The 13,078-nt window shown below is 43.0% G+C and overlaps 1 protein-coding gene across 1 annotated transcript in view; it reads left to right on the forward strand.

Moving 5' to 3' along the window:
• Positions 1–13,078, forward strand: part of LOC308309425 (formin-binding protein 1-like) — a 34,608-nt gene continuing 21,530 nt past the window's right edge. Inside the window, exons 1-6 of the mRNA XM_080755259.1 lie at positions 1–128; positions 5,810–5,925; positions 7,721–7,777; positions 8,582–8,729; positions 8,850–8,912; positions 11,388–11,489. Coding sequence (XP_080611385.1) covers positions 42–128; positions 5,810–5,925; positions 7,721–7,777; positions 8,582–8,729; positions 8,850–8,912; positions 11,388–11,489 — 573 coding nt within the window. The 5' untranslated portion in view covers positions 1–41. The remainder of the gene's footprint in view (positions 129–5,809; positions 5,926–7,720; positions 7,778–8,581; positions 8,730–8,849; positions 8,913–11,387; positions 11,490–13,078) is intronic.

Here is a 13,078-nt window from a genome sequence, read left to right on the forward strand (position 1 = left end):
GGTGTGCTGTGGATCGGTGGGTTCGGACGGGTGGTCTCAGCATGCAGCCTGCAGCAGCGCCAGGCGGGGGGACCATGAGACGGACCACCACCGGAGCCATGAGCTGCAGCTGGGGCACCGAGCTGTGGGTGAGTAGCCTGGCTGCTGCGGACCCCCGATCCCCCCCCCCCCCTCCCTCACATCCATCACAATAAGAATACTATATGACCGAACTGTGGGTGAGTAGCCTGGCTGCTGCGGACCCCCGATCCCCCCCCCCCCCCCTCCCTCACATCCATCACAATAAGAATACTATATGACCGAGCTGTGGGTGAGTAGCCTGGCTGCTGCGGACCCCCGATCCCCCCCCCCCCCCTCCCTCACATCCATCACAATAAGAATACTATATGACCGAACTGTGGGTGAGTAGCCTGGCTGCTGCGGACCCCCGATCCCCCCACCCCGCCTCCCTCACATCCATCACAATAAGAATAATATAGGAACCGAGCTGACCGAACTGTGTGTATATAGGTAGCCTAGCTGCGGACCCCCCCTCACATCCACCATAATCAGAATAATAGCACCGTTAACGTGTAGCCTGCGGACCCCCTTCACATTCACAATAGAATATATATAATGGCATGCACAGCACAGCAGCACATGGATGTTACCGGGTTATCAACGATAATTCATTTATATGCCTTATAATGTTACCGTTTTATCAATTATGTGACTATTGTATTTATACCTTTTATAATGTTACCGTTTTATCAATGATATTAATATAGAGTTATAGACCTTGTCACCGTTAACGACCGTTAACGGTGGTGACCGTTAATTTTATTATCAATACAGCCTCATTCTTCAATACCTTATACCCTTTAGCTATAGTAGCTATATGGTGTTCACATTTAATACCTTAATGTTTATATTCATATATTTAGCTATCATAGGTGTTTATTTAAACCGTATATTTTTTTTACAAGGTGTTGCCTTCATTGTAGCAGCGTACCTGGGTATATGTTATGAATACCAATTCAATATCCTGTATTTATTATCATCATATTCCCTGAACACCATTTATAGTAGCCGAGGAGGAGCTATGGGGGAGACGTTACACTTGACTATTGGTTGCTACCGTTAGCATCCCCAAAGCCGCCTCTATATTTACGTCAGGAACGTTGCGCATGCATATGTGCACTGGCTGTGCTGCGGTGCGTTACGCTACGCTAACGTATAGCTGGCGTTAGTTCAGCTTCCAGAGTATCAGAAATATCGCTTGTGTGGGACAAGTGTGGGATTGGGGGACGGCGTCCCTGGAGTACCGGGTTAGCAACTTAGTACTTGAGTTGCTATTAAATGCCTATTATTTATGAAATGCTATATTTTAACAGGCTTAAAAAGACAGGAGAAGAGACAATGAGGGAGCTTTACAACAGAAGGCCAACTATAGGGGACTATATATTGGGGCATTTGGATGTCTGTCAGTCACAATGTGGGACAGACAGGGTCTCAATGTGAACACTGATGTCTGTCAGTCACAATGTGGGACAGACAGGGTCTCAATGTGAACACTGATGTCTGTCAGTCACAATGTGGGACAGACAGGGTCTCAATGTGAACACTGATGTCTGTCAGTCACAATGTGGGACAGACAGGGTCTCGATGTGAACACTGATGCCTGTCAGTCACAATGTGGGACAGACAGGGTCTCAATGTGAACACTGATGTCTGTCAGTCACAATGTGGGACAGACAGGGTCTCAATGTGAACACTGATGCCTGTCAGTCACAATGTGGGACAGACAGGGTCTCAATTTGAACAGGCTCCTAGTACTTGGCCTCACCCCCCGAACCCACCTCACCCCTGCCCACTTTGACAGGCTGGGATGGCTTAGGGTCGACGACAGAGTACAGCATCTTGCAATGGGTCTCGTCCACAAGATTCGATACACCACTAAGATACCCATGTACCTGTCTAAATACTTCCTTAATGTAAACGAAGTCCACACCCACAACACCAGAGGGAGTGCAACAAACCATGTACAACCCAGATTCGGCACAAACAAGGGACTAAATTATTTTCGCTCCTATGCCACCAAAATGTGAAACGCCCTACCAACAGTCATTAAGACATGTGAATCCCTTGACTCCTTCAAAACCGCTCTCAAAGGGCACTAGGGCTGTCAGTTCACCTCTATAATCCAATTCGAATTTCATTGCTTAATTATTTGTAATTTTCGAAAATATTCGAATATTTACATTGTTTATTTTAGCTCATATTTAGCCTATAATAATACACGTGGCTGGCATGTCTTGTGAGTTTTGGGAAGTGCATAGTTTTGCAGGTCTGCCTGCTGTGGACAGTGAAATCCTGACCATTAAACACGGGCAGAGGCAACGATAAAATCTATCATTCATTGTGAAGCCAGCAACATGTTGATGCAAACAGACGTGTACAGTAGCTGCTCGGCCTGCTCCAAATGATATTAGCATTCGTCTGTGTCTGCCCGTGTAAACGCAGCATCGAGTGCTAATGTCATCTGTACATGTTTCAGGGCTATATCGTTAGAAGCCAAGGAGTCCTCCTTGGCTTCTAACGATATAGCCCTGAAACATGACTGCCATGATGATTATCATGACAGTCATGACGAATCTTCACCCTATTTTTGGCACTTGCTGCATTTACAAACTAAACGTATATATAAACATTCAGATTTCAAATATAAAGTACTCACATTTTGTCTCACGGGTGTTAGCTAGTAGCAGCCCAATCGCTAGCACTGCTGCATTCCGCGTTCTTTAATAAAAAGCATTTTTGTCCGGTCATTTCTGTGTTATGCCCGTTTTTGCCTTCAACTTCCGCCTTTCGGAACTGCACCTCAGCGCCCCTGTCGGTTGTCACTTGCAATGATTTTCAATGCAGTGTCATACATAGACTTTCCAAAAAAATAAATAAATAGCCAAAAGTATTAAATGGATCAAACTATTAAAGAAAATAAAGAGTAGGCCTACTAACCTATCATTACTTAAGCCTATAACCTACAACAATACGGTAATCAATAATAACTTTTCAATAACTGTAGGCTAATAAGCTGAAAAAACACACTAACTGAAAGAATAATAAATCAAACAATCTATAATAGATCTATAAACAAAAAAACTAAGGAAAGTAAAAACTACTGAAACATTAGACAAACCAACAAACGGATCATATAACCTAAAACATATGCAGAAATGTAAAACATAAATTGTAGACGTCGGCCAGATTTATCTTCTTCCTTTGGGCATTGAAAATCATTGCAAGTGACAACCGACAGGGGCGCTGAGGTGCAGTTCCGAAAGGCGGAAGTTGAAGGCAAAAACGGGCAAAACACAGAAATGACCGGACAAAAATGCTTTTTATTAAAGAACGCGGAATGCAGCAGTGCTAGCGATTGGGCTGCTACTAGCTAACACCCGTGAGACAAAATGTGAGTACTTTATATTTGAAATCTGAATGTTTATATATACGTTTAGTTTGTAAATGCAGCAAGTGCCAAAAATAGGGTGAAGATTCGTCATGACTCTCGTATGAATACGAGAGTCATGTTTCAGGGCTACTAACGATATGGACCAGAGTTAAATAATGTTAGCTCCCATGCTAACTAGTTGCTACCCTCGTCAGAAACAACACCACAGATCGGGTGGAAGATGCTGATATCACTTTGCTTGTGCCCGTGGATGGGAAATGAGATTTAAAAGGCTATAGAAGCGTGGATGAAAGGCAAGCACAGATGTGCAATAAAGTTGCGTCGTGAGACTGTATTATGATTTTCGTTCTACCGGCGATTCCTGTCTGCGTAGTATACTAGTATCTATGTATGTGTTACAAGGGTTTGTGTGTCTGTCATTAAATGTGCTACTGTTTACAACAGCCAGTAAGCCCGCCCACCCTGTAGACTGTCTCTGATTGGCTTACCCTGAAATCTGGCCCTACTTTAGCCAATCAATGACCTCTTCTGCGACGTGACCGGCGTGCACCTTTTCACATGCAGTGGAAGCGGCCGGGGAGATTTCACAGCGGTAGATGCGTTACTCAATACATTTAGTGAGCGGATAAAATAACATAAAACAAAATAAAAATATGAAATAGAATTAATAAATGATAAAAGCTCCATTCGAATGGCAATTTTAGCTTTCGAATATATATATTTTTTTTAATATTCGAATTTCTTTCATATTATGAAATTCGTTCTGACAGCCCTAAAGGGCACCTACGGTCGGCTGCAATTCGAAACTGGCCCCCGTAAAATCTGAATTGCATAGAAGTAAAGCTTCTGTGAAAGCATGCTGCGCACCGAAAACAGCAGATCTTCAAGCTCACAACACATATGAGCTTGTAGGAAACACCCTTAGTGTTTCATTTAGCTGCCAGGGGCAGGTGGGCAACCCTTAGTGTTTCATTTAGCTGCCAGGGGCAGGTGGGCAACCCTTAGTGTTTCATTTAGCTGCCAGGGGCAGGTGGGCAACCCTTAGTGTTTTATTTAGCTGCCAGGGGGCAGGTGGGCAACCCTTAGTGTTTCATTTAGCTGCCAGGGGCAGGTGGGCGACCCTTAGTGTTTCATTTAGCTGCCAGGGGGCAGGTGGGCAACCCTTAGTGTTTCATTTAGCTGCCAGGGGCAGGTGGGCGACCCTTAGTGATTTATTTAGCTGCCAAGGGCAGGTTGGCGACCCAATCCCAATTCGTTTTTTAACCCTACCCCTCAGCCCTTGCCCCTTCCCCTTGTCCCTACATAATGAGTGTCAAGGGGTAGGGAGATAAATCATCCCCCTAGGAATTGGAACGTCCCTAAATATTGAACGTCCCTTGTAGATATTGATATACAACCTGTTCTCAGAAAATAGCTGATCTGCAAGCTCACTGCCAGTGGTCCCCAAACTTTGATGGCATTTCTGTCTCTAGGACCCCCAATTTATATTGTAATATCAATGTTAATTAACTCTGAGTGTACAAACTATCATTTAGCCCATAACCCACTTTGGAAACTACTTTCCATTTGATTTAAGCTGTAGAGATGGAACGTAAATATAACATTGCTGTGGTTATGATGAAATAAATATATTGTAATTTTGTCTCATGTTGGTAGCCCACCATGCAGAATGTAATTCAGCTAGATATAGCTCATTCTGACACCTGCTCAACAGTTGTACCTGATTAATTGATTATTGTATTAACAGTTTGTATAGCATGGGTACAGATATATATACAGGGTTAGAAAAAGGAAAAACAATTTACAGTATAGAAAGAAGGGGCTGTGGTCACTGGTCATTGTTTTTAATATCATTAAGAACAGAGTAATTTTCTATCAATGAAAATGTGATTCGTGATTCATCTCCATCCAATGTACAGTCTGTACAGCAGCTTGCAATCTGTTCCATATGGTTTGCCTGGGGAAAAAAACAACACCATAATTAGTTACCGGTATGTAAGTTTTGCAACTTGTGGGGAAAACTAAATGAAAACTAAGCTATGATGACTAAAACTAAGACTAAATATACTGACAATTTTGTCAACAAATAAAAACTAGACTAAAATGTTAGGAAGGGACTAGTGGACAAGATATCCAGAATAAGTCATTTTACAATATTGGTTGGCATGCTGAAAATAGCCGATCTACAAGCTCACAATTAACATTTTTTCAAAATTGCGACTTTTCTATAGTTGAATCTTGGGTCTGGGGGTCTCAACCTCTTCTCTATAGTTGAATCTTGGGGTCTGGGGGTCTCAACCTCTTCTCTAGATGAATCTTGGGTTCTGGGGTCTCTCAACCTCTTCTCTGCACCCCCAGGACCAGTTTGACAACCTGGAGAGACACACCAGCTGGGGCATCGAGTTCGTGGAGCGATACACCAAGTTCGTGAAGGAGAGAGCCGAGATCGAGCTGAGCTACGCCAAGCAGATCAGGTACACGCTTTGGTGCATGATGGGAAGAATGTTGGTGAACAGCACCTTTAGAAATACCACCAGTATGTGATAATCACCTTTAGAAATATCCCCAGTATGTGATAATCACCTTTAGAAATACCCCCAGTATGTGACAATCACCTTTAGAAATACCCCCAGTATGTGATAATCACCTTAGAAATACCCCCAGTATGTGACAATCACCTTTAGAAATACCCCCAGTATGTGATAATCACCTTAGAAATATCCCCAGTATGTGATAATCACCTTTAGAAATACCCCCAGTATGTGACAATCACCTTTAGAAATACCACCAGTATGTGATAATCACCTTAGAAATATCCCCAGTATGTGATAATCACCTTTAGAAATACCCCCAGTATGTGACAATCACCTTTAGAAATACCCCCAGTATGTGATAATCACCTTAGAAATACCCCCAGTATGTGACAATCACCTTTAGAAATACCCCCAGTATGTGATAATCACCCTTAGAAATACCCCCAGTATGTGATAATCACCTTTATAAATACCCCCAGTATGTGATAATCACCTTTAGAAATACCCCCAGTATGTGATAATCACCTTTAGAAATACCCCCAGTATGTGATAATCACATTATAAATACCCCCAGTATGTGATAATCACCTTTAGAAATACCCCCAGTATGTGATAATCACCTTTATAAATACCCCCAGTATGTGATAATCACCTTTATAAATACCCCCAGTATGTGATAATCACCTTTAGAAATACCCCCAGTATGTGATAATCACCTTTATAAATACCCCCAGTATGTGATAATCACCTTTAGAAATACCCCCAGTATGTGATAATCACCTTTATAAATACCCCCAGTATGTGATAATCACCTTTAGAAATACCCCCAGTATGTGATAATCACCTTTATAAATACCCCCAGTATGTGATAATGGACATACTGGGAAATCCAGAACTGAAACTATGGGAGCGTTTTGTTTTTTTGTGTCACTGATGCCGATGACAGAGGTTTCCATGCGCTGACAGTTGGAAGTGACACGTACGGTCCAGCAGGGGGAGCCCTTGACCAGGCTGTGTCTGCTCCACACAGCCAAACGCCACCATGTCTAGTATGCCAGTATGGCCATAATTATGTGAGCCACATCCCAACGTCCTGATAACGCTTGGTTTAGTACATTTAACCCATTCTGACCTGAGATCAGATTATATAAAATGTTCTTCTATACATCCTGACAGTTTTCAGAAAAAGCTTATGTTTCTGTCAGTCATTTTTCAAAAATAGCAGACCTACAAGCTCGTAGCGCGCTATGAGCTTGTAGGTAAAGCACTTGAGCTGCATTTCATGTCATGGAAGGTGCTATACAAATAAAGTTTTATTATTATTTTATTATTATTATTAATGGCTACGGGGTATAAAGTGCTATCTCTGAAGCGAGATGTTGAGCTCTGGATACTTCTATATCTCCTGCCTGATGGGAGGAGATTGAAGAGGGGACGTGCAGGATGGGAGAGTTTGTTCTGCAACGATGTTTGTTTAAGAAAAACGCCATAAAGACAATAAAGATACATCTATAATAAGGCAATAAAGCCACAGGAGGTCTCAGGTTACCGTGGCGAGTGTCTCCGATATAATATATAAATTATATATATACCATTATATTATAAAACTATAATGATGACGGAAAAAAACAACAACATTACAGTTATAGGCAGGGTAACGTAACATTTTATAGACTGTTAAAGGCTGTGTGTGTGTGTGTGTGTGTGTGTGTGTGTGTGTGTGCGTTCTCTGTAGGAATCTGTCTAAGAAGTATCAGCCTAAAAAGAACTCCAGAGAAGAAGATGAAAACAGGTCAGTGTCACTTCCTCTTCCTGTTAAGTGTCACTTCCTCTTCCTGTTCCAGGACCATGATGAGGTCTGACAAAGTGGTCGATATTACGCTTTGTGAAAAATAGCCGATCTACAAGCTCACAGTGCGAGGCCTTGTTTTTCTGGGGCGGGGGTTCCCAGTTGAAATATGATTATTTCCACCCCTGAAGCAAAGCTATGAGATTTGTGCCACATTTTTCACAATTTCTTCAAAAATATCAGGTCTAGAAGCTCTTTTGGTTACAGACCTGTACGGGTCCATTCAATGTACAATTTACAATGTAGGCATTTAGCAGACGCTCTTAATCCAGAGCGATTTACATTAAGCAAGAACAAAAAAGCATGGGAATACATCACATAAAAACATTTATCATGAAACATGCGTAAGCTAAGAAAGTAACAGTGGAATATCTATATAATGAAACTATACATATAAACTATACATCTATACTACTATGCTATACGTACTATGGCGTGCTATGACTACATACAATGCAATTATAGTGCTGTCTACATAACATGCTATAAGTCTGTATCAAAAGTCGACAGAAATGCTATCTAAGGGGTTGCATTTGTATACTCTCAGAGTTACAGACCATGTCTGTCTGTCTGTCTGTCTGTCTGTCTATCTGTCTGTCTGTCTGTCTGTCTGTCTGTCTGTCTGTCTGTCTGTCTGTCTGTCTGTGTATGCGTGTGTGTGTGTGTGTGTGTGTGCGTGTGCGTGTGTGTGTGTATGTTCTTGTGTGTGTGTGTGTGTGTGTGTGTGTGTGCGCGCGTGCGCTGCAGGTTCTCGTGGTGCCGTGCGTTCGTCCTCACCCTCAGAGAGCTCAGTGAGTATTCTGGCCAGAGGGAGGCGCTGGCGGACAGCCTGAACTCCAACGTGGTCGCCGAGCTGTCGCGGTTCACCTCCGACCTGAAGGCGGAAAGGAAGTCGGTACGACGCGCGTGCATGCGCACGCACACACACACACGACGTTATAAGTGGTTAACCCATTCTGACCTGAGATCAGATTCATACAACATAAATTTAATGTTCTTCTTGTATTCGTCACAGCATTTCCAAGATGGCCGCCGCGCCCAGCAGCACATCGAGAGCTCCTGGAAACAACTGGAATCTGTATGTTATTGTTATTGTTATTGTTATTGTTATTGTTATTGTTATTGTTATTGTTACTAGTCCTTACCCGTTCTGAATATATGAACGGCACATGATGTTCAGTGTGGGTAATGTGATAGATCACATTACTGATAGGAGGGGGGGAATTGTTTACAGATGGTCTTGAGAAGTGTTGTTTTTGGCAGCAAATTTCTATTTTAGTTGTAGTCGTTGTCTCTTGAATAGTTTTCACGTAGTCACATTTTAGTCACCTGGAATGTTCTAGTGCAGGGGGGGTGCCCACACTTTGTTCTAGTGCAGGGGGGGTGCCCACACTTTGTTCTAGTGCAGGGGGGGTGCCCACACTTTGTTCTAGTGCAGGGGGGGTGCCCACACCTTTTTGACTTGAGGTCTACTTTTAAAATTGCCAGCTCAAGGTGATCTACCAACCAAAATAAATATTACCCCATTGCTTAAAATACTCAAAATAAATAACATTAAGGCATTAGGACTGTTTCAAAATCAATTCTATTTATTTACCACCTTTATTTTGTTAAAGTTACTCTTTGTAATAACGTCAATCATTTTCAATTTGTAATAACATATTGCTCATAAAATGTTACAAATATTAAAAGTATCACACATAAAAAGCATACACAATCACATGAAGGAATGATGCACTCAACTCAACCAGAGCAGAACTCCCACCACAGGACTCTGGCAATCAATTAATAGGCCTACAGTTGCAACCACTATATTAATGAAAAGTATTTCATACAATTTAAATTAAAAAAATCTGAACTATCCCTTTAATCAGATGACTGCTTGCAGCCTTCGTACTGAATGGAGTCCGTCAGCGCTGCGTAATCCGGACAGTCACTGCTGACAGCTAGTCTTAAACAGGCCTCCTCCAAATGATCGTCCGTCAACGTGGAACGATATTTGGACAAAATTAATACTTAATTAATGTGGGAAAACGCTGATTCACATAAATATGTGGAGCCAAATAACGCTGTGAGCGAGGCTGCACAAGTCCTGATGTTTGGATACTTTTCCTTCACGAGTAAGTTCCAAAACCCTCCATCGCGGGCGCGCAACTTTAACTGTATGTCAGCCTGCAGTGCCATGATCTCATTCTCCCAACGCAGAAGAGTTCATGTTAAAAAGTGTTGCTATTTTCGAGGCAATGGAATCAACATCAGCTTCTGAATGGGAAGCACATGAATGTAGCGATGGGCTCGAGTAAAGGCAAACGCAGTTGGACTTGGAATGTGAATTCCACTCTGCATGGAAGTGATATGTTTTAGGCTTCTTTGCCGCGTGCATCTTGCTATATGAACAATGATGGATAGATATCCTTTTAATTTGTTTGTTTAACAACAGAACAGACCCGACGTTCCCCACACTTGAAAACAAGGCACTGCATTTTGGGGGGTTTTAAAGCCGCCGCCGCCTGCCCGAGGCGCGGGTTGTTTTTTTTGTTTTTTTTTCATGTCGGGGCCAAGCGGTCTACTTGCGCAGTGCTTGCGATCGACTGGTCGACCGCGATCGACGTAATGGGCACCCCTGTTCTAGTGTTTAGTCTAGTTTTAGTCGACTAAATGTCATACGATTTTAGTCGACTAAATCTACAGTTGATTTAGTCGACTAAAATGTGTTTTGACAGGCCTTGATGTCGTTGTAATGACATATTTTACACTTTGGTTGCATGCTGAAAATAGCAGATCTACAATCCGACGCGTTGTGAGATTGTATATCTGCTATTTTCAGCATGCAACCCAGCATAAAACTATAAGCCATAAGCCATATCTCCAAAACTGAACAACCAATATGTCAATTTGAAACTACAATTCCCTGCTTTCACATGACATGAAAAATCCAATGGCAGTCTCTCAGTCAAATTTGGTCACATATTATTATTATTGTGTGTGACGTGTTACACAGTAAATGGTTGCCTACATTATTGTGTGTGTGTGTTACACAGTAAATGGTTGCCTACATTAGTGTGTGTGTGTGTGTGTTACACAGTAAATGGTTGCCTACATTATTGTGTGTGTGTGTGTTACACAGTAAATGGTTGCCTACATTATTGTGTGTGACGTGTTACACAGTAAATGGTTGCCTACATTATTGTGTGTGTGTGTGTTACACAGTAAATGGTTGCCTACATTATTGTGTGTGACGTGTTACACAGTAAATGGTTGCCTACATTATTGTGTGTGTGTGTTACACAGTAAATGGTTGCCTACATTATTGTGTGTGTGTGTTACACAGTAAATGGTTGCCTACATTAGTGTGTGTGTGTGTGTTACACAGTAAATGGTTGCCTACATTATTGTGTGTGTGTGTGTTACACAGTAAATGGTTGCCTACATTGTTGTGTGTGTGTGTTTGTGTGTGTGTGTGTGTGTTACACAGTAAATGGTTGCCTACATTATTGTGTGTGTGTGTGTGTTACACAGTAAATGGTTGCCTACATTATTGTGTGTCCTACAGAGTAAACGGCGGTTCGAGAGGGACTGTAAAGAGGCAGAGCGAGCGCAGCAGAACTCGGACCGCATCGACAACGAGCTGAACAGCAAGATGGACGGAGAGAAGGTCTGTGTGGCGTTACTGACCCATTCTGACCTGAGATCAGATTCTAGATGGACGGGGAGAAGGTCTGTGTGGCGTTACTGACCCATTCTGACCTGAGATCAGATTCTAGATGGACGGAGAGAAGGTCTGTGTGGCGTTACTGACCCATTCTGACCTGAGATCAGATTCTAGATGGACGGAGAGAAGGTCTGTGTGGCGTTACTGACCCATTCTGACCTGAGATCAGATTCTAGATGGACGGGGAGAAGGTCTGTGTGGCGTTACTGACCCATTCTGACCTGAGATCAGATTCTAGATGGACGGAGAGAAGGTCTGTGTGGCGTTACTGACCCATTCTGACCTGAGATCAGATTCTAGATGGACGGAGAGAAGGTCTGTGTGGCGTTACTGACCCATTCTGACCTGAGATCAGATTCTAGATGGACGGAGAGAAGGTCTGTGTGGCGTTACTGACCCATTCTGACCTGAGATCAGATTCTAGATGGACGGAGAGAAGGTCTGTGTGGTGTTACTGACACATTCTGACCTGAGATCAGATTCTAGATGGACGGAGAGAAGGTCTGTGTGGCGTTACTGACCCATTCTGACCTGAGATCAGATTCTAGATGGACGGAGAGAAGGTCTGTGTGGCGTTACTGACCCATTCTGACCTGAGATCAGATTCTAGATGGACGGAGAGAAGGTCTGTGTGGCGTTACTGACCCATTCTGACCTGAGATCAGATTCTAGATGGACGGAGAGAAGGTCTGTGTGGCGTTACTGACCCATTCTGACCTGAGATCAGATTCTAGATGGACGGAGAGAAGGTCTGTGTGGCGTTACTGACCCATTCTGACCTGAGATCAGATTCTAGATGGACGGAGAGAAGGTCTGTGTGGCGTTATTAACACATTCTGACCTGAGATCAGAGAGAAGGTCTGTGTGGCGTTGAGGCTCACATGCATATTGACCCATTCTGACCTGAGATCAGAGAGAAGGTCTGTGTGGCGTTGAGGCTCACATGCATATTGACCCATTCTGACCTGAGATCAGAGAGAAGGTCTGTGTGGCGTTGAGGCTCCCATGCATATTGACCCATTCTGACCTGAGATCAGATTCTAATAAATGTTCTTCTACATCCTGACAGTTTTCTGAAAAAGCTACGTTTCTATGTCAGTCGTTCTTCGACCCTGCCCCTTTTACCCGTCTGTAAAACAACTGCCCCTTTTACCTGTCTGTAAAACAACTGCCCCTTTTACCCATCTGTAAAACAACTGCCCTTTTACCCGTCTGTAAAACAACTGCCCCTTTTACCCGTCTGTAAAACAACTGCCCTTTTACCCCGTCTGTAAAACAACTGCCCCTTTTACCCATCTGTAAAACAACTGCCCTTTTACCCGTCTGTAAAACAACTGCCCCTTTTACCCGTCTGTAAAACAACTGCCCTTTTACCCCGTCTGTAAAACAACTGCCCCTTTTACCCGTCTGTAAAACAACTGCCCCTTTTACCCGTCTGTACAACAACTGCCCCTTTTACCCGTCTGTAAAACAACTGCCCCTTTTACCCGTCTGTAAAACAACTGCCCCTTTTACCCGTCTGTAAAACAACT

Source organism: Protomyctophum bolini (assembly GCF_963924005.1).
Source record: "Protomyctophum bolini genome assembly, chromosome: 22".
NCBI lineage: Eukaryota > Metazoa > Chordata > Actinopteri > Myctophiformes > Myctophidae > Protomyctophum > Protomyctophum bolini.